This window comes from Hyaena hyaena, unplaced genomic scaffold (genome assembly GCF_003009895.1).
Source record: "Hyaena hyaena isolate Hyena2069 unplaced genomic scaffold, ASM300989v1 scaffold_632, whole genome shotgun sequence".
Classification (NCBI taxonomy): Eukaryota; Metazoa; Chordata; class Mammalia; order Carnivora; family Hyaenidae; genus Hyaena; species Hyaena hyaena.
In genome coordinates, this window is record NW_024081263.1 from 388,033 (window position 1) to 413,931 (window position 25,899).

The 25,899-nt window shown below is 42.1% G+C and overlaps 2 protein-coding genes and 1 long non-coding RNA gene across 4 annotated transcripts in view; 2 read left to right on the forward strand and 1 right to left on the reverse strand.

Annotated features, from left to right (window-relative positions):
- Positions 1-17,587, reverse strand: part of RTN3 (reticulon 3) — a 59,839-nt gene extending 42,252 nt beyond the window's left edge. The window contains exon 1 of the mRNA XM_039257675.1: positions 17,334-17,587. Coding sequence (XP_039113606.1) covers positions 17,334-17,472 — 139 coding nt within the window. The 5' untranslated portion in view covers positions 17,473-17,587. The remainder of the gene's footprint in view (positions 1-17,333) is intronic.
- Positions 17,588-17,682: 95 nt separating this feature from the next.
- Positions 17,683-19,406, forward strand: LOC120249183. The gene is made up of 3 exons (XR_005532796.1): positions 17,683-17,896; positions 17,987-18,171; positions 19,130-19,406. It is a non-coding gene; the product is annotated as an uncharacterized LOC120249183 (long non-coding RNA).
- Positions 19,407-24,513: 5,107 nt separating this feature from the next.
- The window catches only part of ATL3 (atlastin GTPase 3), a 51,361-nt gene continuing 49,975 nt past the window's right edge, over positions 24,514-25,899 (forward strand). The window contains exon 1 of one of the 2 annotated variants that reach the window (XM_039257674.1): positions 24,514-24,755. Coding sequence is in view for 1 of the 2 variants with exons in the window: in XM_039257673.1 (XP_039113604.1) it covers positions 25,037-25,082 (46 nt within the window). In the remaining variant the exon portion in view is untranslated. Of the gene's footprint in view, positions 24,756-24,814; positions 25,083-25,899 lie in introns of those variants that run through there. The other variant, XM_039257673.1, reaches the window with a different exon arrangement.

The window sequence follows — 25,899 nt, forward strand, 5'->3', positions numbered from 1 at the left end:
CCCCTAGACGGTCCTCGTCCAGAAGCACAGCTTATAGGTTAGTGGTGCAAGGGTGGTCCTTTGTGCCTGGTTTAAATGCTTCTACCTACTCATTTCAAAGTATAGGAACTTGAAGTTTTGACTGAAATACGGCAAAAGCTCCATTTGACTAGACTTTGATGTAGGAGTTCAGGAAGAAGCTCCTCTCTCCTATGCCTGCAGCATTTTATCTCACATAACAAGGAGGGGAGTTAAAAACGGCAAGATGAAAAATCAATCCAAGTGAGCACTGTGTTCACACCAACTAAATGCACAGGAACTGAAAAAATCCCTTCATGTAGTGTTTACTCTATCCTTCAAAACAGCTCCTCTTTGCTTTGTTTCTTATTCTCCAAACTGCCTTTTCAAAAAAGATGTATGTGTATTCAGATGTTGGTAACTTAACTACTGAAAACACTGTGATCTAGAAAACAAATAAACAATAAATGTTTTTAGGAAGAACATCAGAATTCTTCCTAAAATGAGTGAATAGCCTAGAATTGTATTATAGAAACCGTCTGGTTTCTGCCCCCCCCACCCCCTTGCCCTAAGGAAATTTATTACTTTTAATTAAAAGGATAGCTGTAACATGGAAAACCATACACATTAGTAAAGAAATACTATGCATATTCATACAAGGGAGGCTTGAAATATTCAGGTATAGGTTTTCCTACACTTGAATTTTCTCATGTTCACAAAACAGGAAAGACAAATTCTCGTGCAAAACAGTATCAGCAACTTTCAGCCACAGCATCAAAATAGGAAGTTAGCCAGCAGACACTTTGCAGCCAAGCTAGATCCTAAACAAAAAGTCTCTTTTGTACAAAGAAAAATGTTTTGGTTTTGTTAAAAAAAAGGCTGTAACTGGCAAATGTTTCCCTCAATGCTTGCCCCAAAGTTCAGTGTTTAACTTCCTATTCCAGATGCCTACTGCATTACTCAAATTGAATGCAAATGTTCATTACTGCAAATGTGCTTCCAGTTCTCCAGGGTAGGTGGCTCCTCTCTTTCCCATCTTATTTTCACCTACTTTTCTTCCATGTTTTCTAAAGAAAACCAGGGTATTTTTCAGCCTCCACTCTTAACCAAAGGTTTCAAAAGTAGAAACCAAATTTCAGTCTGATTTTGTGCTGATGGAGGGAGCACATCTCCCCGATGATACTAAATTAGATCACCAACGATGGTAATATGGTTCAAATAGTAATTTCTGCCACTTACCCTGCTCTCATGACTGTAACATTAACCTGAAAATGACATATCTAAAAATATCTGTAATCCCTAAACTATGACTAATATACTTTATTATCTTTACCACAGGCACTGTTTATGAGCATGGACTTTGGAGTCCTCCATCTGTCACTTACTCTGTGATCTGGAGCAAGTTATTACACCATTTTAAACCCCAGTGTCCTTATCTGGTAAAAGAGCTAGTAGTGCCTTTCCTCCATAAAACTGGCTCTGAGGAGTAAATGAGACAGTTCCCATTAAGTACTGATAAAAGCTCAAAAAAATGAGCCATATCCTACATCTATACCTCTGTTGGTATCCTTATTTTACAGTATAGGAAAACACCATGAAAATTTACTCCCCTATTTTGAAACAGGGATTCGTCTGAAATCAAATTCTGCTTGATGAGAAAAAAGGAATCAATAAGAAAAAGACTACAAAGGACCTACTCAGGAGTACAATTTATTTAAAAAGAAATGGAGTATTCTACTCTCATTACAAATGTATTTAATAGCTGTCAAAAAGTTTACTTTGCTAACTTAAATAACTGTATACTTCAAAGTAGTACAATTTAATAAATATTACATCATTTTTTTGAAAAATTTAACTGCTCTTCTTTTATTCAGTCCAAATTAATGGCATTTACAATTTTTTGTAAATGCATTTCACTGAAGGCCAATAATAGTAACTATTTTAGGATTGAAGATGTCATTCCTAAATATGAAAATGTTCTACTCAATAACTGCTACATATTGCTTAATACGTTTTAGATACATAAAAGTGAGACACAATTCTCCAAGACTAAATAAATGGCTAAGGGCTATGGAAGCCAGAGGCAGATTAGTTAGTTGGGTTAATTCCAGTGATGGACTCAAGGTTCCTCTTTTTTCTTTTTTTAATGACTTATTTCTTTTCAGAGAGAGAGAGAGAGAGAGAGAGAGAGAGAGAGAGAGAATCCAGAGCAGGCTCCAGGTTCTGAGCTGTCAGCACAGAACCCAATGTGGGGCTCAAACTCACAAACCATGAGATCATGACCTGAGCTGAAGCTCAGGCATCCCTCAAGGTTCCTCTTGGTAGCAACAGTCACTCTGAAAGCCCTGCTTTGGGTCAGAATGGTTTCAGCTATTCTCCCCAAGGGTTTTAATCTAGTTGATCAAGGATATCAACATCCTCTTTCCTCATTTTTATTAAGGCATACTAGAAGCTACCATTCTTGGCTATTCTAGAATATACCTAATTACTTGCCTACGTGTTTCCTCAAACAACAGGCCGATCTCTAGATTTGACACTGAAGCAGAGCACCAGTTGGGTTACTTTTCCATCATGTGTTTTTTTGTTTGTTTTTGCAGGAGAAAAATGCTAGTAGTAATACAGGCTGGAACACCTTCAGGGATATAGCTTTTTAAACTGTTACTTTATGGGGCACCTGGGAGGCCCAGTCTAGGTTAAGTGTCCAACTCCTGATTTTGTGGGATCAAGCTCTGTATTGGGCTCTGTCCTGACAGCACAAGCCTGCCTGGGATTCTCTCTGCTACTCCGCCTCCCCCCCCCCCCATAAACAAATAAGCTTAAAAAAATAAACTGCCACTTTATGATATCCTTTTAACAATAACATTATCCTGAATCTGCACTGGTCAAAACAGCTATAAGCAAAAAGAAAAATGGCAAATCTGTTTTCTTTTACAAAGTCACTATGCCACTGAAGCCTACTTAAACCTTAGTTTTTAATTAGCAAAATCCTTTATTTACTTCCATCCTACTTGAATGTTCGTGTATTTTTCCTAACAGGAACTAAAACAATTTTTGAAGCTTCGACACTTATCTTGTCAACATTCCATTCATTAGGGATGCTGTGCTTGGCTTGCACTGTTACACTACTTAGGATTATCAATTATTATCAATTATCCCATTTATGAAAAAAGTGACTAAAAGTTATAAACATGAAGAATGTATTTTAAAAGAACTGAAATATTTACAACAGAGAAAAATGGATTTGTTCCATTTACACTATGATATTTTTACCAGTTTATCTTCCAGAGTAGAATACATGTAATACCTACTTGCCTAAATTATTTTCTCATAAGGAAAAAAAACTTAAAAAATATCATCTGGTTGGGCTTCAGATGTCGAGTTGCTTTGTAGGTCTGAGTTCTTTTCTAGCATTCACAAAATATCTACCCTTTAACATAAATGCTGAATTTCAGAGTTCCTAATTTGACCCACAAGATGCCCAAATTCACACAATGAGAGACATTACAAAGGGGCTGGGGGAACCTAATACTATGTCTCAAGTAAAAGCAATAAATTATCTACCATGCTAAGAAGCAGATTAAACCCCTGAAAAAAATATAATTGTTCACTTTATCCCAGTAAGTTTTTATTCGTATAAGGTCAAAGTCTTCCTACCAAACGAGCATCCAGACTTGGCATCTACAGATGGGACAATTCCAACTGGGACAATAATCTTTGCACAGGGCTTCTCAGACCTATCTAGTGAGTTTAATTACCTTTTCTTAAAATAAGGGTTTTTCACTGACCTATATTCTAAGTCAAGTACAACTACAGAAATGAAACTGTGCTTTATTATTAGTGCAAATGTGCTCTCCCTTGCAGATTCCTGGTAGTGCTACCCCCACAAACATATAGCTATCACACTCCAATTCACTGGCTGGAAAATTAAACAAACAAGCAACCCCACAAAGCTACAGCTTAATCCCTAGGAAAACAAACCTTGCTTGCCAAAGAGTCAACTGACTTGTTCAATGTTCCTAGGCAATTTGGAACTAGCCTAGCTAGCTCTGGAGACAAATCTTAGATAAATTCATACTAAAGGACTCTAGCTAGGTTGATGGATTAGCAGTTCAGTGGAAGCACACTTTTATACTGTCTTTCCAAATCGACTACCTCTCTAAATCAGATACATAACTGCAAATCAGTAAGTTAAATGCATCCTGCAGTGAGTTGTCTTCTGAGCCACAATTCTGTCTGCTCTAAGTTCTGTGGGTGAGTTTATAATTTTTAAGAAATGCTCAAAACTATACCTAAAGCTTTTGCACTGTTAAAGAGTCCACATACCTAGGCTTATTCTATTTTATTAACCTTTATAGGAAATCCAAAGCAAACTGCTAAATATGAAGAACTGGCTTACAGATTTTATTTCAAGGGATTTGGGAGCAATAGAAAACTTGTGCCTCATATCCCCAGTTACAGCCTCTTTCTCAACATTTTTCTTTTATAAATGGACACAAAAAAAATGACAGACTTGCCTTGTGAGGTCGAAAATAGAGATACAGGCTGAGAGGAAGAGGAAGAAACAAAGGAATCTGAAAGAAAATATACAGCGTGAGAATTTGACAACCTCACACAGGAATTTTAACTTTACTCTTTTTTTTCCCTTTGGCCAAGCATCATAATTTCACTGGGTTTGAGCAAGATGGGAAAACTCAAATCTTTATTTCCATTTGCTGTTTTCACTCACCTGGCAGCAAAACCTTATTTCATTTTCAAGATGCATTTCTAAAAGTTAATCAATTCAATTTTTTGGATCAAATATTCTCACCTTCAGAGAAAGGAAAGAGGAACCTCTAGCATTTTTAAACAAATATAACCTCAAGAAAGATGATATTCCCCTGAAATTCTTTTTGAGAAAGAAGAAAGAAGTACCTTAGTACTAATTGATATTTGCTTTTAACCATTTTCAATTGCATTTTGAGGAGTTACTCACTAATATGAACATTTAAAGTTATATACTTGGCAAATATGCAAAGTTGATCCTGATTACTAAAAAAAAAAAAATCACTAATAATCCACTAGGCAAATAGAACTACACGAGAGCTCTTTCACCTTCTAAAATCATACTTCTCTAAATGTGGCAACTTTTATCGGAATTTTAAATGCATGTACTATCCCCACCAACCCTTGTTATTCTTTTGAATTTGGCCTGTTATAATTCTAGGAATTTAACACACAATTTTACCACAAAGACACGTTTATAAGAATATTCATAAAAGCACTGGTAATAAATATTAGGAATAATCAAAATGACCACCAACAGGAGACTAGTTAAATAGTTAATGTCCAAACAATGGAATACTTGCTGCTCTGAAAAAGAATAAAGCACAGCTATGTACATTGTTATAGCTGATGAAAAACCAAAGTGCAGAGGTATATACATGTGCCCCCATTTGTCAACTGCTAACAGGGGACTAGCAAAAAGGACTGTAAGGTCTGAGGTGGGGGAGATTTGCTTTTAACTACAACCTTTGGCCCTTAAAAAAAAATATATAGACAAACCAAAGCATATAAATTCTCTCTTCAGTAAAAATAGGAAAAAATAAAAACAGCATATGAAAAGCAACCTCCCGCCGAGTCCCCCTAAATATACTGGCCTTTACTTGTTACCTCCTTTTTTCCTTGCAATTAAAAAATGTTTTTACAAACATTAGAAATATACTTAAAATGGGGAGATTGCTTTAAAGGACTGGGCTATAGTCATAAGTACTTATTTAGTCAATAAATATGGAGAAGGCAATACCAAAACAGAGTTTAGTGGACAACAAGTAGTAATTCAGTAACTCCAGACCAGACTTAAGACTCACTGCTTTATAATCATCTTAAGATAAAGCATCACATTTACCACTACAAATGAAAAACTCTCCTTTAATTAATTAGTTAATTAATTAAGTAATCTCTACTTCTAATGTGGGGCTCAAACTCATGACTCTGAGATCAAGAGTTGTGCACTCTTCCGACTGAGCCAGCCAGGCACCCATCTTTCTTTTTAAAGCAAGCATTTCTATAGGTTTCTTTGATGTTTCCAGATGGGTTCATCCCTATATGCATTTACCTTCAACATTAAATTTCTGCCAGATTATGAGTTTAAATCTGAATAAACAAAAAACAAATGCCAAATAAACCCAATTCTAAAAAAAGATCCTGTAAACTTGCCTATCTACAGCCACCTAACACTCTCTCCTAATGGAAAATGTTAACATACAAATTCTTATACATATTATCTACTCTGATACAAAACACAGATAACCAGTAACAATTTGCCAAAAAAGATCCTGTGAACTTGCCTATCCACCTCTACCTAACACCCCCTCCTAATGGAAAATTTTAACATACAAATTCTTATAGGTAGCATCTACTCTGAAACAAAAACACAGATAACCAGTACAGTTTGCAACAATATTGTGAGATCTTCTAACTTACAAAACCACACTGGATTCATAGTCCATGTTTATGCCACAGGGAACTAAACTCAAGAATGGTGATCTTAACTATCAAATGCTATTAATTAAATTGAACATTATCATTAAGTAATAATAGTAATTGTTAGCTGGGTTTTTAATTTTCTTTGTATTTTTTGTTTTCTTAAATTTTGTTATATACATTTTTCAAGAATTATAAAATTCTAATTCCCCTCTCCTTACAGGGAACAAATAAGCAAACTTAAAGGAGAAATCCCTAAAATGGGATCTCTAACACATCTTCCAATAAAACTTTAGTGAATAATCTTTTTAGTCTTCACACTAGATTTTCAATCCTCTTAAGACTTTAACCTGCAACTGTCAAAACTACCACACACACACAAAAATCATGCCACTTTGAAAACAGGTCATTCCATTTACTAAGTCCCGAATGTCTGATAGACACTGAGCTAAATATTTCTATACACACCAAATGAAATCCTTACAAACCTCACTTAAGATTAAAAAAAACAAAAACATGAAAACTTGAAGCTTCTAAGTGTCAGAATCAGTATTTAAATCCATACTTTTCCTGAAAGTCTGTGCCTTTCTTTTTATATAATTCTATCTACCAGTCAGATCACCTGTCTTATATGTCAGATACCTTCTGGAAATTTACTAGTCCAGTTTATATTTTAAAACTTCATCAGACCAGTAAAATAAGATCTTGTCCCCTTACCTTTTAACCCTTCTCTCCCTAGCAGCAAACTGAGTGGGTGAGAAGTGGAAAAACAGGAGTAAAGAGAGCAAAAGGGTACATTACTGTAGGTTTTCAAATTTGGGCCAAGCCTGTGCTAGATATTGTTGGGGGCAGAGGAGATAGGAAGAGAGGCGCTGTGGACTGTACATCAGACTTAAGTTTTTTGATTTAGATCAGGGGAAAATAAACCAAATAAATCTCATTGTTTGAATTTTCTAACCCCCAGTAAAAATATTATTCCAATGAGTTGTTTAGTTTAGTGACAGCTGTCCTTCAACACCAGCAGAATACAAACTGTATTTTTAGACAGAGAAGCAAAGGTTAGAAGGCATCTTTCAATACTTATGGAAAAGCAGTATTTGAAATTTTTATCTAAAAAAAATTAGAAATTCATCAGCTCTTTCAAACATCTAACAGTAAAATAAAAGATTTTTCTTTTTATAGCTTAGAGTTTTCCTTTTTGCCTACAAAAGTAGGCTCCTCGAAAAGGTCTTTCTACTCTTTCTCGTGACCACAATTCCTGATGGTAACTCGTATCATTTCAGTGGAAGTGCTAAAACTAAGCCAACTAATACCCTCTCCTATCAGAATTCTGGGGATAAGTAGACCAATTTTCCCCCCAAACTTTATGCCATTTTCTCCTTTTATTTTTGCTATTACTGTATTACTGAAGAGAAATAGTGAAAGTAGGCTTCTTTGCCTCTCCCAAAGCAATTCTGATTTCATGATTGAGGCTTTCTTTAAAACAAACTTTTTATTTTTAAAATTTAAAAAAAAAATTTTATTTCTGAGAGAGACAGTGTAAGTGCGGGGGGAGGTGGGGTGAGTGGTCAGAGAGAGAGGGAGATACAGAATCTGAAGCAGGCTCCAGGCTCTGAGCTGTCAGCACAGAGCCCGACGTGGGGCTCGAACCCACGAACCGTGAGATCTTGTCCTGAGCTAAAGTCAGACGCTTAACCCACTGAGCCACCCAGGCGCCCCATCAAACTTTTTATTTTAGAATAATTTTACATTTACAGAAAAGGCCCAAAGGTAGTAGAGAGTATTACTTTGTGTCCAGCACTCATTATCTTCCTTTGTTAACAAGTTACATTAACATGGTGGTACATTTGTTACAATTAATGAACTAACACTGATACATTTCATTAATTTCATTAGTTTTCCCTAATGCCCTCTTTTGTTCCAAAATCCCATCCAGGATACTATATCACATTTTGTCTTCATGTCTCCTTAGTCTCTTTTGGACTATGACAGTTTCTCAGACTTTCCTTGCTTTTGATGGTCTTGACAGTTTTGAGGAGCATTTGTCAGATACTTTACAGAATGTCCACCAATTTGGGTTTGTCTCATGTTTAGATGTTCTTCTCATGGTTAGACTGGAGTTTTGGGAAAGACTACAACTGAGGTGAAGGGCCCTCCTTCTAACATATTAAGAGTACATGGTATATCAATATAACTTATCACTGAAGATGTTAACCTTGATCCCTTGGTTGAGGGAGTTTGCCAGGTTTCTCTAGGTAGTACTTCTCCCCAGTCCTTCCATACTGTACTCTCTGGAAGCAAGTCACTAAGCACTTCCTACTATAACTCTTCCATTAGAACACTAAAAGAGTTGGAAGGCTTTCTTTGTGCATTTATGGAATAAATGTATACGCAATCCAAGAGGAAAAGTAAGCAGAACTCTTGTTGCAAAAGAAATACAGAAAGTCTATCAAAAAGAAACAAAATGGACTGTATAAACAGGAAATTGGTTACAAATATTTTAATGACCCAACTTCTAACACAGCACTACATTTATTTTTAGAAATGTCTTACCCTTCTCCAAATAATATTCAAGATCAATGTCCTGAATCAAAATCTCATTAAAAAAAATTTTTTTAATGTTTTATTTATTTCTGAGAGAAAGAGACAGCGTGAGCAGGGGAGGGTCAGAGAAAGCGGGAGACACAGAATCTGAAACAGGCTCCGGGCTCTGAGCTGGCTGTCAGCACAGAGCCCGACGCAGGGCTCGAACCCACAAACTGCGAGATCATGACCTGAATCGAAGTCGGATGCTTAATCGACTGAGCCACCCCCGCGCCCCCAAACTCTCATATTTTTTTAAGGAATGAAATGGAAATTAAACTTATTTTAACACATTTAAAAATCCTGACACATCAGACTAGCCTACCACTGAATCCTTATTCGAAATGCCACACCAAAATGAGGCATCCAAGTGTTATAAAAAAGAGACTTTTCTGGGTTAAAACCATTAGTGAAACACACCTCAAGTCCAAACATAAAGAAGCCAGTCTTAAACACAAGATATATTTATTATAGATATGATTTTATGGGCTTACGTACAAACTTTCTTCTTAGCACCTACGTGGGTATATCAATTTCTATAGGAATAAGTTTTTTGCAAAACTCGTAATTCAGTTTCCAAAAACCAAACATTCTTAATCTGTGGTTTATGAACAATTTTGTAGTAGTTCATGAACTCTGTGAAAGCTTATGTGGTACTTTGTTTATATGCATGTTTTTCTGGGAATAAAATTTCTCCATTCATTTCATAAATATTTACTGAACCTATTATAAACCAAGGAGTAGTTTTAGTTGATTAAAACAATTAGTTGCCCATCCAAAACTACCTGCTGGCCTGCTTTGTACCAGGCCCTGCTTGGACATTAGAGGTAGAGCAATGAAGGGGCGCCTGGGTAGCTGAGTTGGTTAAACATTTGACTCTTGATTTTTGGCTCAGGTCATGATCTCATGGTTCCAGAGATCAACCCCTGCACTGGGCGTTGTGCTAACAGGGAGAAGCCTGCTTGGGATTTTCTCTCTCTCTCCCCCTCCCTCTTCTCTTTCTCTCTCTCTGAAAATAAATAAACATTAAAAAAAAAACAACAAGAAAGAGAGCAGTGAATAACACAGCAAAAATCTCTACACTGATGGAACTGGCATCTAGTGTGGAAGACAGACAATAAACAAAATAAGTCAGATCATATAGTAAGATTATGACAGATAAGACAGATGGTAAGAAAAATAAAGCAGCAGATGCCTATAAGGTGTTTTTTCTTGTGCAATGTAGATAAGGTGGTCAAAGACCTAAAGAAAGGGAGTGAAAGGCTGTGAAGTTATATGGGGGAAGAGCATTCTAGGCAGAGTGAACAGCAAACAAGACCCTGAGGTAGAGGAGTATTCCTGGTGTGAGAACAGCATGGAAGCCAGTGTGGCTGAAACTGGGTGAGCAAGGGGGAGGGTGAGGCCGGATATCATGAAGCTTTAAAAGCCCTCTAAGGACTTTGGCAGTGACTCTGAGTGTGATCAGAAGCTACTGGAGCATTTGCCCATGAGTGACATGATCCGACTTATGTTTTTCACAGGCTTACACCAGCTGTTGTATAGAATACAGACTGAAAAGAGGCAAGGGATAAAGTATAAAGGAGGCAAATGCAATAATCCAGCAGAGCTACAACAGCAGCCTGGGCCAGGGTGACAGCAATGGAGGTGGAGAAAAATGGTCAGACACTGGATATAGAAGGTAGAATCAACAGGATTTGCTGATAGTTATATGAAGGAAGGAGTCAAGGAGGACTCCAAGACTGTTTACTGAGATGCAGAAGACTGGGAGAAAAACAGACTTATAAAAGGAAAGATTGGGAATTCAGGTTTAGACAGAATAAGTCTGAGATGCCCATTAGACATGAAGACCGAAGATAAAGTTTTGGAAGTCACCAATTTACAGATGGTGTTTCAAACCACAAGATGGCTATCATAAATGAGACCAATACACAGAGAAAAGTTCTGAGAAATAAGCCCTAGAGCACTCTAAACTTTAGAAGCTGGGGAGACCAAAAAAAAAAAAAAGAGAGAATTAGCAATATGAAATCCCAGTAATAAGGAAATCCATAGTCAGAGAGATTAGTGGTTGCCAAGGAACGAAGGGAAGAATGGAGAGGGTCTGCTACAGGTACAGGGTTTCTTTTAGGGCTGATGAAAATGTTCTGGAACTAGACCGTGGTGATGGCTAAATAACCTTGGGTTTATACAAAACACCACTTTAATACGATGCTTTTAATATTATGTGAATTGTATCTAAAAAAAGAAAAGAAATAGAAGGATGAGGTGGAGCTGGAGGAGAAGGAGGAGAGGAAGCAGAACTAGCAAAGGACACAAGGGAGGAGCAGCCAGGATAGAGCATGTGGTGTTGTGGAAGGCGAATAGGAAAAGTATCTCAAGGAGGAATCAAGTGATCGATTTTACCAGAAGCTGCTGATAGGGCATTTCAGATGAGGACTGAGAAGTGGCCACTGGATTTAACAAGGTGGGAAATAACTAGTGCATGACAGAAGTTTCTGTGGAAAAGCAGAACGATAAGGCACATGGCTTAGGAAGCATGGGACCAAAAATTAAATTCTTTAAAAATTTATTTATTTAAATTCAAGTTAGTTTTACAGTCATAAAGTTTTTAAGTTCAACCAATAACTAAAATGAAGAGGGTGACCGAAAGACTTTGATCACATGTTGTTTCAAATGTTAAAGAGAAGCAATGTGTATATTCGAAAGAGAACTGAATTGGGCCCTCAATCCCTTAGTTTTATCCTACTCTCCACTTTACAGCAACAAACCTTTAGGCATATCACTTAATCTCCCTCAGCCTGATTCCTGTAAAATGAGGCTTATATCACTACCTAGGTCATAGACAGACTTAATACAAGTCTTTCTCCTATTGAATGTAGCCTCCAGAGATGTAGATGATCTGTTTTACTTGCCTATCTCCCAAAGAGCTTTACTAGATGCTCAAACATTTAAGTTAACGTATGGCACAGCTTAAACTATAAAGCAGTACACAAATAAAAGATATAAAAATCAACTATTTCTATCTCCTATGTAAAAGACACTTTCCATTGTTGAAATACTTTCAGGTAACAGGACAAAAGGGCCTCTGTATCAGTTTTGCTTAAAAAGTTTTCCAGGATACCCTTCAATTTCCTCAAGGGCAAGGTGCCAACGAGGAACATGTCAGAAAGCTCCAACAGCCTCTCCTGGTTAGGTTATGATGATGTGCTTACAGGGAGAAATAAAACAGCTGACTGGAGAAAATAGGTAAGTATATTTCTTTGAAATTAAAAAAAATCATGAGAAGGCTACCTTCTGACAATTACACCCCTTCCTAATAAGACAGAAACACAAATCCGATACAGTTTTATTTAAAGAGATTCTCTCTGAAACTGCAGTATCACAGAGTAACAGGTCTTACATAAGTCACAAATATGCAGTAAAAGACTTCAATGATGCAATCATAAGCAATACTGATTATAGCTAAACTTACGTGTCACATACAATTTTTTAAAACCTCTGTTAACATACTCAATGACCAAAAATAATTCTAGTATTAACAACTGTAATAAAAGAACTGAATAAAAAGTCAGTTTCCTGGGCAGCTTCTGAATGAGATAATTATATAAACATAATATCAACTTGATAATTTTTATCAAAAAAGCTTTACTATGAAGTTTACATATTTTTCACAAGTCTATACAGTTTTGGAGGGAGTTATAAAATTCATCATTAACAATAAAGCCGAACACAAACTATTAAGTACATAGAACAAATATGTGTAATTATTGATTTATTGGGAGCCTTTATAATTCCACTTGGAATTACAAAAATGGTAAATTCTAGGATTACTGCTAAAGAGAAGTGCTTTTCTATAGAACAAACCACCTCAAAAAAACCCTGGGAACCTTAACTTTCCCTAACCTTCAGTGACATGTCACCAACTCCCTCACTACTAAACTTCATTTACAAGTGTTTGAAACACTAGGATTAAAGAGGTGAGTCCCTCCCTCTCCCTCAAATAAAATAAAACCAGTGAGTCCTAGATCAGGATGAATATTTAATTTCCTTACCACAGAATGCGATAAAAGCAATAATATTCATTTTATTTTGTTTTCAGACCACCTGTAAAGTCATAAAAATTTAAAAAACACTGATGCACTTACCAGCAATTTCATAAACAATCCTCTAGAAATTTCAATTTAGGGTTAAGGTATGCCTGTTACATATGAAAGACTGGTTTGTTTGATTAGAGTGGTTAAATTATTTGTGAATGTGACTCGAAAAGAAAATAGTATTAAAAGAAACGTTTTATTTCTGGGAAATAAAAACCATCCAAGTCAACAGGCAAATGTAAAACATACTGACATAGCTGTTCTTGCTGTCTCCTGCGCTCTTGCATTCCCTGACCACTGTAACACACTTACTGTCAGAATGCTGCAGAAAACACTTAAGCATATATTTTTAAGCTTTATTTATCTATACACCCCATGTAGGGCTCAAATTCATGAACCCGAGATGAAGAGTTGCATGCTCTTCTGAATGAGCCAGCCTGGTGGCCCAATACTTAAGCATACTAATGTCATGCCAAGCTATCTACAAAACACCTTGGCTGCCCCTCTTCTTCCTTTTTAACTGACTAGCCGAGTGAAAGGGCTGGTAGCTTTAAGCCATTAATGTGAAGCAAAAGCTGCAACACTCACTTTCATAAAGAGGAAAGTGGTATAAGATCTTCCTTCATTGTGAGAAAGATTATGACTTCTCACATGTAATTCAACTGGTATTTTGTTTTTAAAATTTTTTCATATTTATTTATTTTTGAGAGAGAGAGAGAGACAGAGCATGAGCAGGGGAGGGGCAGAGAGAGAGGGAGCCACAGAACCCAAAGCAGGCTCCAGCCTCTGAGCTGTCAGCACAGAGGCCGACACAGGGCTCGAACCCACGAACGGTGAGATCATGACCTGAGCTGAAGTCGGACACTTAACCAACTGAGCCACCGAGGGGCCCCTCAACTTATTTTGTATCTGTGTGCAAACAGTTTGCAACCCACAAATAAGCGTACCAAGTATTAGGTACTTTTATTCAATAAGTTAGGATTTACGGGCACAAAGCAAATTTGCCTACGTCATATTGCTGAGGCTCAGAATATACATACACAAAGTCATACAACCATTAAGAGACAGAATCAGGCTTGAAATCTATCTGCTTCGGCAGCTGCATGTTTATCACCATGTTATACTGCCACTGATAATGTGACGTGAATATAATACAGTCAATGTCAGTGTTCAACAGGTAGATTCCTTTCTAAGGGTTAAGATGGAAAATACAAATTACATACTCACATGTGACTGACATAATAAACTGTGAAAATGATGCCATAAAAAGTACACAGGACAACTAAGTTTCATGAGTGAGAAAAGAGATATTTAAAGCAAAAACTTATTTTTTTAAAACTGTCCAAGTTGTTTTTGCTTTGAGCTACTTTCCAAGAACAGACACAAGATGCAGCTTTATTTTGGCATCATGATATTCATAGCAATAATAAAGGACAGTCTCTGTCAAGCTGTAGAACTTTAAAGGCTATAAAGACAGTAAGCATTCAAAGTTCAAATAATGTATCTATGCTTGACGTCTAATAACGGCAACCCTCCTCCTGAAAAAACACTAAATATTTAAGTCTCTTTTACCTTAACCTCAAATTTCTGACTTTGTGATCTTTGATTTTCTTCAAGGGCAGAAACTCGGGGAAGCCAATTCTGGCCCTCGACCTCCTTCTCCAAGCATACTCTGCTGCCTGCTCTAGTACCTGGGCACTAGACCAGAGGGTGTCATCACTCATTCTCTACCTGTAGGGAGGAAATAATATCTCTAAAGGCTGTTTGTTACTAGACAGGTCAGTTGGGACAAAACTTTTTCCTGCAGGACACCAAGCGACCACTTCTTTTACATTTTGAAAGTCTCTAGGGGCGCCTGGGAGGCTCAGTCAGTTGGGCATCCGACTTCGGCTCAGGTCATGATCTCACAGTTTGTGGGTTCGAGCCCCGTGTGAGGCTCTGTGCTGACAACTCAGAGCCTGGAGCCTGCTTCAGATTCTGTGTCTCCCTCTCTCTCTCTGCCCCTCCCCTGCTCATGCTGTCTCTCTCTCTCAGAAATAAAACAAAACAAAAAAGTCTCTAAAACCAGGAGGAGCTTGGTGGAGGAATGTGAAGCTGAAAGCTGACATCAATCAACAACTGTAGACTTTTTAAACAATCGAGGTAGATTTTTAAATGTCCATTTTAAATAGGTTAAATTTTGGAATAACAAACGTCACCTTATTTTCATCATGCAGAAGCCTAGGACATTTACTTTAAGATACAGAGAAAACATTCTACAAGGGGAAGAGCTTCTCCAACAGAATAAAAGCTACACATTACAGTATCTTGAGCTCAACTTTTCAAGTAGTGCCCCGACCAATGAGGCCCACCAAAACTGTATTAATGATTTTTAGATACTATTAATACCCACCTACGATTAATGAGAATTTAAGACAGAGTATCTATTTTGCAGGTGAATCAAGAATTCAAAATCAAGAAGAATCAAAAGGTCTGCACAAAAGGGCCAACCACAAAACGGTAAGAAATGACAAGTGATTAAATCCAAAACACCAAGTTGCTAAGTTATAGGGAAGCTGCTGTTCATCTGGACCTTTGCCCAGAATACAAAAATTTGGAGGAGAAAGGCTGGTGGTTTAAAGGGAACAAGGGTTCTAAATTTGCTGCCTCATCCCTTTATCTGTACAGCTAAATCTTGACCTTGCAGAAGCTTCCTTTGATAGGGTTTCTACCAAAACGGCCAAAACCATACTGGAAAATCCAACAGAGTGCCAAAGCTCTAAATGCGGAAATCCAGGGCTCAAGACACACCTAGAGAAAAGGGGCACCAGCCTGGCTCAGCCGGTGGAGCATCCAACTCTTGACCTCGGGGGTCGTGAGTTTGAGCCCCACTCTGGGTGTAGAGATGATCTGAACAAAACAGAACACCCAGAGAATATTTAAAGCGAAGATCAGAAGTTCTTCGCTCCTTAGAACAATCAACCCAAGATTCTGGCAACGGAGACAATGGAGTATTTTTTAAAATGGCTCAAAATCCTTTAAGGTAACTAAATGCAGAGCAAAATTATCTTACTTTCCCTGGGCTATGGCCCCCTTCCTTTGACAGAAAGGTTTTTTTTCTTTTTTTTCAAAGACTGAGTTCCTCTAAGAACCACCACCTGCTCACGGTGCATTTTTTTCCCCCTCAAGAAGGCATCTGCACTGCAGATCTCTGCACGAGGGGAGCTTGCCAGCCAGCTCCCCCCAGCAGGCGAACGCGTATACAATGGAAACTAAAAGCGGCCTGCAGCTTGCCTCCCAGTCTTTCGCAGAGAGACAGGAGAAGGGGGTTCAACCAGCTCCTGCTTTGTCTAAATGTTTCTCCCCCTCCCCCCTTTCTGCGCTAAACACTCCCCTTTGTTACGCTGCGATCAATAGCCCACAGAGAGCATGAAATCAACATGTGTTGATGGCTTGGCATGACTCTATTATCTTCTAGAATATATAAGCAATTGATGGCTCGTCCCCACCCCCCACGCCGCGCCAGTGAAGAGCGGGCCGTGTTGCAGATGCAGCCCCGGATCCATCTTGGACCATCGGCGGCTCCCTCCCGCATCTTCCCGGAGCTGTTCTCATCGCGCCTCCTCTCACCTCGCAGCCCCAGAAAAACGAGCATTTTAGAGGGTCCAACCACCCACAAAAATCACAAACACACGAAGAGAGTCTAGAAAACGGCTACCATGTTGCCATCAAAGGTCCCAATCCTCCCCCACGGGAAACCGAGAGCTGTTTCTCTATTTTGGGGGGACTACCATGTATTTCTATGTCAACACCCATCTGTAAACCTGCAATGCAACCTTTTCACCATCATCCCTTCATAACCCCAGCTAGCTCTTTCTCCTGCAACCAACCTGCCCCAATCCTCTCAATCTCTCTAATCCTCCACTAAACCACCCCGGTGCAGCGGATGGCTCCCCCGAAACGGCGGTCCCCCCCCCCACCTGCTCTGCCTCGGCGTTAACGCCCACTCCCTAGAATATCTCCCCGCCCCCAACCTGTTTGCCTCACACCCCGTTATTTCCTCACCGTTTGCACCACCTTACGCTCCCCTCCCCCTTAGCCCATTTTCCACACGCTCGTGACCGGGGGCTGAAGCCTCCGGTGGGCGAGGGTCATTTGCCTCCCCTGACACTCCAATGCACCCCCCACCCACCAAGGGCGGGGTTCCCCGGCGCGCCTCACCCGCACAGGAGGAGCCGCAGCTCTTCGCCCCCAGGGCGGGGCAGGCTCCCGGGCTCCCGCCGCCGGGCGCCGAAGGCTCGGCCCCGGAGGACGACGAGGAGACAGACGGGGACTGAGTGGCCGCCGACGGCTCCGCCATGGCTGCGCGAGCGAGGGCAGGAGAGGGGTGAAGAGAGATGTGGGGCGGGAGAGAGGGAGGGGAAAGAAAATAATCGTGCAGCTGGCTCTCCGAAGTACCTTCGCCCCTCCTGCTCCGAGGACAGACTCCGACAGACTGACTGACTCAGCCGAGCGCGGCGAGAGGGCGGGAGGGCGAGCGCGCAGGCGCACAAAGGGCTCCCAGACGCGCGGCGGGCGGGTCTAGGCGCCCAGCGACGCAGGGCGCAGGCGCTAGAACTGTCCCTCCGCGCTCCTGCGGGGAAGGAGGGGCAAAACTGGCTTCTCCAAGCGCCGGCGCGGGAGGCCGGGGTGGGCCGCGCCCCTCCGGGAACGAGACGCGAGGGGCGTGGCCCAGCACCAAGCCCCGCCCACCACTGCGGTCGAAGCGGGAGGGGGCCCTGCAGGTTAGTGTTCCTTCGTAACTCTTTATGTGAATGTGTTAGGGTCGACGGATCATGTGTTTTAACAATACAAGTTTCTTTTGCTTCCATTAGCTGGAGAATGTCTTTCCCATAAATTCCTGAGTGGATGTCTTTTGTCTGATGCGTTCCTGCCTGTGACGCCAATGAAAAGTGAAAACCGGAATGTGGATAAAAGCCCATCTGCAAGGTGCTTTATGAATTTTTCTGGATGTGTCGTAATATCACCATGAGGCAGAGATGGCACGGTCTCCCATTTGGTAGGTGGAGCAAGATGCTATACAGAATGAAAAACTATTACTCATTCTGGTCACATTGCAATGCAGCCGCAGAACCTGCTTCATATTCTTATCTTGTTTCTGTTCTCAGAGAGGGGTCCACCTTGGGTCTTAAGGTTGTCCTCTCCTCCAAATAGGCTATCGAGTAAAAAAGACATATTTTGAAGAAAAAATAGCCGAGCTAATGGGAAGAAGAGCCCAGAGATAACATCCTGGCTGTGGTTATGGGGGATGGGAAAATGAGGTCTTAAAATTTGAGAATATGCCACAGAATACATATAATTGAATTTTATCCATAGCCTAAATGGAGTCCTTAGCAGAAAATTTATTTGAAACCAGATATCTAGCTTATACTGGATTTTGTTCCTTTTTGTTTGTTTTTGGTCTCCTCTTTGGTTGGATTGTGAAATTCAAAGCCCTCTCCATATATCTGGCCAAAATATTTGAATTGTGCACGATTCTTTTAAAAAGGGGAATGTAAACTGGAAATAACAAAAATCAAAACTGTAGGCCTTGTGATTGCTAAAACAGCAATCGATGACCTGAAGGGCAATTGCAAGATCAGCAGATCCTGTAGAGGTGCAGCCTCACGAAGGGGGAGGTGGTAAACCAGGCAGCAACAGAGAGGACAAGTGATCTGACCAGTGGAAATCTTCTAGAACAGGAAGTGGACTACATCTGCCCTTGATGGTTTTTAAGGTCAGGTAAAGCCCAGATAGGAAAAAAACCAGCCATTGCAATGCTCTGGAAAAAACGGCACAGAAGATATTTCCCAAAATAACTTCGTGGCAAATATCTTACTCTGACACTTACAGCATTAGTTGATAATGCAGCAGTCTGTCCTTTAGATGACAAAGGGAAATAGAAACCAGTCTGATAACCAAGCCAGTTTTCTACCCATTCTGATAAATGCATAAGCTTTAAAAATTTATTTTATTAGGCGCTTGACAAGAAAATGGATGATGCTGGTCCTTAGTGCTGACAGCGATTGCTAGGCTCTGAAGTCCCTGATTGGAAAGGAAGCCTGTTTTCATGGTAACTGCAAGTAGAGAGAAGAAGCTAAAAATCGAGACACTGATATATTAGTGGTCCTTTCATACTCTTAAGATTTCTTACATAAGAGGCTGTGTGTGAGATCCAATTCCTGAAACTGCTTTTCCTACCGGCTCCCTCTCGCTGTACCAGTAAACTTCCCAGAGACTGACTCTTCCGTGAGATGTTATTTGCAGCTATGATTTGTTCCACAAATGTTTACCGATCACCTGCTGAGAGAATGACACGATCCTGGGAAATGTGGAGGAATAAAAAAAAAAAAAAGTTTGTCCTGTCTTCAATGAGCTTACAAGCTAGTTGGGGCTTAAAAACATACTCACATAAAAACAAAACTTAGATAGCAACCAAAACAACTCCAAACAATACAAAACCATAGTGTTCTGATTAGATGGCAACTGGATTGTAGGAATTTAAAGCGAGAGGGAATCATTACGGAGTTGTAGAGGCTCGGTAGGTTTTATGAAGAACAAAGTCAGAGTTTGGAATGGGAAGGAGGTCATTAAAAGCAGAGGAGAATGGGGTGAAACAAACGAAGGGGTGGCTTTTGTGCAAGTATACAGTAAGACCTCCTTCTTGGCAGACCAGTCACGGGAGAGCACCCCTTCCTCCCAGCCCAGTCCTCAATGCACTTCAATGCTGGCTTGTGTAGCAGAACTTGGCCTAGATTTGATCCCCTCTTGCCCCTCCCCTCCACAGGCTGCCTTAGAGCTACCCGTAGACTGCATAGCCTTCTGTGGTGGCTGGAGGATCCAGGGTGTGACTCCGTGTAAAGTTTTTCGGGTGTGGCTAGCCCAGCTGCCTAGAGCCAAGGGCTTGAATTGAAACAAGAGGGAGGTAAAATGGGAAAGATGTGTTGGGGCCAGAGTGTGGAGAGGCAGTATTACAGAACTGAAAACCTGAGGCTTCCTCTTCAGGCTAATGGGAATATGGGGGATTCAGCGAATTCAAAGATGTTTTCAGGCAGGGAAGGGCTCAGATGGTATTTAAAAAAATTTTTTCCCCAATATTTATTTATTTTTGAGAGAGAGAGCATGAGCAGGGGAGGGGCAGAGAGAGAGGGAGACACAGACTCTGAAATAGGCTCCAGGCTCTGAGCTGGCAGTCAGCACAGAGCCTNATATTTATTTATTTTTGAGAGAGAGAGCATGAGCAGGGGAGGGGCAGAGAGAGAGGGAGACACAGACTCTGAAATAGGCTCCAGGCTCTGAGCTGGCAGTCAGCACAGAGCCTGACGCGGGGCTCGAACCCATGAACCGTGAGATCATGACCTGAGCCAAAGTCAGACGCTTAACCGACTGAGCCACCCAGGTGCCCCTCAGACAGGAGTTTTGAAGTGCTCACTGGAGTATAGCCACTTCTCACTTCTGTGTAGCAAAAAAAAAAAAAATTTCTTTTTGGAGCAATTTTTGCAGCTGAGGCTCTAAAGGGGACCTCTTATTCCTTGGCCCTGTCCCTCTAGGACTGGCAGTGACATAGCTAGTTCCCCACGTCAGCTTCTAGGCCATCTCATTATCCCAATTTTTTTCCCTGACTTAGAAAAAAAATTATATATTTTAATTAAAAATTCTCGTTGAATATATTCATATGTGTGTATATATATATAGTTTGTGTATGCCTATACATATGAGTATATGTATTCAAGAGTAGATACACGATAGTTTTCTTCAATTATTAACCCCTCTCCAGCTACTAGCCTCTTCCTCTGCACACAAATAGGTAAGTACCGTTAGGAGCTTTCTGTGACAAATGCAAGGGCGAATAGAGCCATTCTTCATCCTTATTCACTCTTTTTAACATAAATGGTAGCATGCTATACACAGGTATGTTGCTTCCTTTCCTTAATAGTAATTTCTAGTGATCTTTCCTAGTATCTTTTTTTTTTTTTAAGTAGGCTCCATGTGAGGCTGGAACTGACTGAGCCAGCCGGGCACCCCTCTAGTATCTTTTTGAAGAAACAGATAGCTGTGCTGTTAGCTGACATAACAATGATGAAGCGGCTGATAGATTTTGAGCTTTTACTGTGTTACCACCACGTTGAAGGCCTGATATCCAACTTTCTTTTTTTTTAACTTTTTTTTTTTAATGTTTTATTTATTTCTAGGAGAGAGAGACAGAGAGAGAGAGAGACAGCGTGAGCAGGGGAGGGTCAGAGAGAGAGGGAATCACAGACTGAAACAGGCTCCAGGCTCTGAGCTGGCAGTCAGCACAGAGCCCGACGCGGGGCTCGAACCCACGAATCGCGAGATCATGACCTAAGCGAAAGTCGGACCCTTAACCGACTAAGCCACCCAGGCACCCCTTCTTTAACTTTTTAAATGTTACTTATTTTTGAGAGAGAGAGAGAGAGAGAGAGAGAGAGAGAGAGAAAGCATGAGTAGGGGAGGGGCAGAGGGAGAGGGAGACAGAATCTGTGCTCCAGGCTCTGAGCTGTCAGCACAGAGCCCATCGCGGGGCTCCAACCCACAAACATGACCTGAGCCAGTCAGAGACTTAACCGACTGAGCCCCCCAGGCCCCCCAGTCGCATAGTTTATAGAAAGAAAATCATCAGGGTGCCTGGGGGGCTCAGTCGGTTAAGCCTCTGACTTCGGCTCAGGTCATGATCTCACGGTTTGTGGGTTTGAGCCCTGTGTCGGGCTCTGTGCTGACAGCTAGCTCAGAGCCTGGAGCCTGTTTCAGATTCTGTATCTCTCTCTCTCTCTGACCTTCCGTTCCTCATGCTGTCTCTCTCTCTCTCAGAAATAAATAAAACATTAAAAAAGATTTAAAAAAAATACAAAAACAAAAAACATGGATCTTACGAGTGGGCGGTAGGAGAAAATCCTGAATTGAGTCCCTGCACAGTCACCGTGAGTGATAATTATTTACTTGGCTGTTTGCCCCACAAGACCTTGAGTGTCTGGACGACAGGAATGCATCTTACCCGTATATCAGCAATACAGCCAAGCACTATGCCCGGCACATAACAATTTTGGAAAGCTGTTTTTGGAAAGCTTTGGGACCTGAGTCACAATGGATGTCACTGCAGAAAACAATTTTGTTATTTGTGTGCTTCATAAAACACTTGGTTATCTGGAGTATTTCTGGCATTGTTTTGCTTTTCTGGAATGACTACGATTACCAATTTTTGAGCTCCAACTATGCATCAGTCATAATTGCCCAACACATCTCATTTAACCCACAACACTCGAATCATTTGGCAGTAGATGATGAAATGAGTTCAAAGAGGTTAAGTAACTCACCCAAGTTTGCACAGCTAGTAAGCATCAGAGCCACAATTCAGAGCCAGGTGGGTCTGACCCCAAACCCTTAACCATTCAAATATGTCTACACGTCACCTGCTTCTGGAAAACCACAAGGAAAGCACAGGCTCAGTTCCAGGTGAGATGGGGAAAGGCAGGCTGTAATCTGTATTATCAATATTTAGCATTTTAAATGTCTGTTGTTTCGACGGCTCTGGTTATTGGGGAAGAAGCAATGACACTAACATCAAAACATAGTTCTTGTTTACAGGAGTTGTTTTCTGAGCTGTGACTAATCCTAAAGTTATAAATCCTATAATTTGTACTGTGTTGTTCCAAAGGCAGCTGTCACGGACTTTGGTGATATATTGAGACAGATGTAATGTCAGCGTTTGCGGGCCACTTCCTGACAGGATGGATTTCAGTGGCTCTCTGTTGGGAGCTCTTAAAATGGAACAGGGTATTTTGTTCAAAAGCAGAAGTTAGGGACCTACCGTTGAGAGAGCCAAAGAGTGAGGGAGCAGTGTTAGGTATCACACATCCCTTCCTTATTCTTCCATTCAATAAATTAATATTTATTAATTTCTACTGACTGCCTGGCATTGTTTGAAACACTGCAGATACAGCAGTGAACAAAAACAGACAGTTCCTATTCTAATGAGAGGAGAAACGAAAAGATTATGTTTTACTTAGGGGCACCTGGGTGGCTCAGTTGGTTGAGTATCTGACTCTTGATTTTGGCTCAGGTCATGATCTCATGGTCGTGGAATTGAGCTCCGCCTCGGTCTCTGTGTTGACAGCGTGGATCCTGCTTGGGACTCCCTCTCTCTTCCTCTCTCCCACTCGCAGTCTCTCAAAATAAATAAATATTACAAAAGATTCTGTTTTACTTGAAACATAAGTCAGATGGTAAGAAGTCTAATGGATGAGGAAAGGATCTAGAGAATTCTGGGATGTGTGTGCAATTTTAAATTCTTACACCGTATGTTGCAATTGTGACAAGTCATTGGCCTTTGGCCTTCTCTCTTTCTGGGCATGCCACATAATGCCCGTACTTGTGTCATATTCTGCACACCTAGTGTGAAACCCCAGTAACCACTTGCCCTGATGTCCTTGTCTAGTTTTTTGCCGGCCTAAATAGCCTGGATCTAGACTCTTAAATCTAAAGCTTCGAGGAGAATATTCAGGCAATCTTGAGTGTTTGGGAAGAATAGGAGGGCAGGGGGAAAGAAATCGAAACATGGTCTCTTTAGGTAAGATTAGGCAGAATTCTCTCCATCGCTTCACCTCTGTCCTATCTACTCGGGAAGTAAAAACAGCTCAAAGGCTTGGCAAGGCCTAGAGGTAGCTGGAAGGAGATTCTGGGTACGTTATAATAGTTAAGGCAGAGGCAGAAGAAAGAAAGTATAATTTTTGTCTAATGAATGAGGGAATGGTAATACCAAGAGGTCATGGTGGTCCTGTAATGGATGCTTTAGCCTCCGGTAAGCTCCGCCAGCTTACCTCTGATGACGGCCCCTACCCCAACAAATCCAAAATAACAAGATTCTTCAACTGTGGCAAGTGACATTTTTTCAATCACATGTGAAGTGTGAATAAAAGCATTTTTGGAGAACCTGCGTTTGCATTGATCCAACATACAGTTTAAGTAAGGTTGTGCTTGCAAAAGTAGCTTCAAAGCAAGGTCCTGTAAACCTGACATTTACAAGACATGGCCGTGGCTTAGGATGGATAAAGCCTGTGGAAGGAGTTTCATTGGAATTTCTTAGGTATCAGAGCGGTGGTGATCTTGCACCACCAGCCTTAGCGAGGCACGGGATTATGGGGTGAAGTTGATGATGGTGGTGATGAAGTCACGGCCTCCTCTCCTTGTGAAGTCAAAATCATTAAAAAACCACTGACGCTCACGTCATCCAGGTTTGAGGCCTCCCTTCCGTCCTTAGGGCCTTAAACACCGAAACCTTCTCAAACGCGGCGCGTAGGGGCTCGAGGTGGATTATCCCAAATCCTCTGCCCCCGGTCGGGTCTCCAGATTAAGATCCCAGCGGGGCTCGCCGGCGGGCCCGGGCTAGAGCGGGATCGCCCCGCCCCCTCTCCGCATGGCCTGCTGGGAGTTGTAGTCCAGTCATCGAAGAGCCGCGCCGAGCCCCTTCCCACTCTTCCGCTTCCTCCCCTCCCCGGATGAGTGCGCAGACTAGGGACCGCAGACGGCGACTCAGAGCCTGGGACTACAATTCCCAACGGACAGCCGTCCTGTAGTGCGCAGCCCCAGGTAGCCAGCGGCGCGCGCGCGCGCACACGCGTCGGGCACACGCGTCGGGCGGTGGCGGGATTCGGCCGCGCTCGCCTTTCCCTCCGGCCCGCCCGGCGCCTGCCGCGCCTCGAAGACCCACCCCGCGTTCTTTCCCTCCACGCTCTGCACGCCCCTCCTTCTCCCCCGGGTTTCGTCTGGAGCCCAGGCCCCGCCCGTTTCCCGCCTCCTGGGCCGGTTCGTTCCCGCCTCAGCCCGCCCCTCTCCGTGCCCCTGCTGCTTGTGCTGAAGGCGGAGGCTCCATGTTGTCCCCTCAGCGAGCGGTAGCGGCTTCCTCGGGAGGAGCAGGTGAGGTGCCCAGTTTCCCCGGGGCCCGTTCCACGGCCACCCCCTCCTCTCCCCCGCCGCCCTCCCGACTGCAGCTCCAGGGAGGCCGCGGTACCCTCGGCCGCGCCTTCGGAGCCGGGCGCTGCTAGCGAGGATCGGACGCGGGCGGCGCGTCTGCTCCCGGCTGGGAGCGGCCGCCTTGGGGGGTCGGGCCCTGCGCTCGGGGCGGGGGGGGGCCCGCAGTGCCCGAAGGCCCGTGGGGCGGGCGGGGCGCGCGGAGCCCCGCAACTGCCGCCCCGCCGGCCCCGCCGGCCCCGCCCGCCCCGCCCTGGCCGAGCCGCGCGCCGCGGGGCTCCGGCCCCCTCCCCGCCTGGCGCTTCGCTCACTGGTTGCCCGGGATCCGGGGGCCTGGGAGGGGGGGTGGTGTTGATGCCCCAGGTCCAGCCTTTGACCCGGTGCTGGAGGACTCCCAAGTGTCGTGGAGTTGGGAGCTTGCTTTTCATCCTAACGCCCTCGAGGCGCTGACAAGTATTAGGAAAGCGGATTTTAAAACTCACACTTCGTTCCCTAAACGAGATAAAAGAATGTGGTCCGAATGGGTTTTTAGGAAGTGCTTTCAGTACGCTGGGCCCCCGTAGGTCGTTCTGATGCTTTCCTGGAGAGCTAAGAGAGCAAACGTATTCAGACACAGACCGTAGATTGAAGGATACACTTCATCTGTCATTCTACCCGGCTGTATTCTTGCTTGTGTGTGTTACTGAAATCGCCCAAGTTTCACTTGAGAAATCTCGAGGCAGAGAAAGAAAAGAACGTTTGCAGAATCTTAAATCCGAGCCCT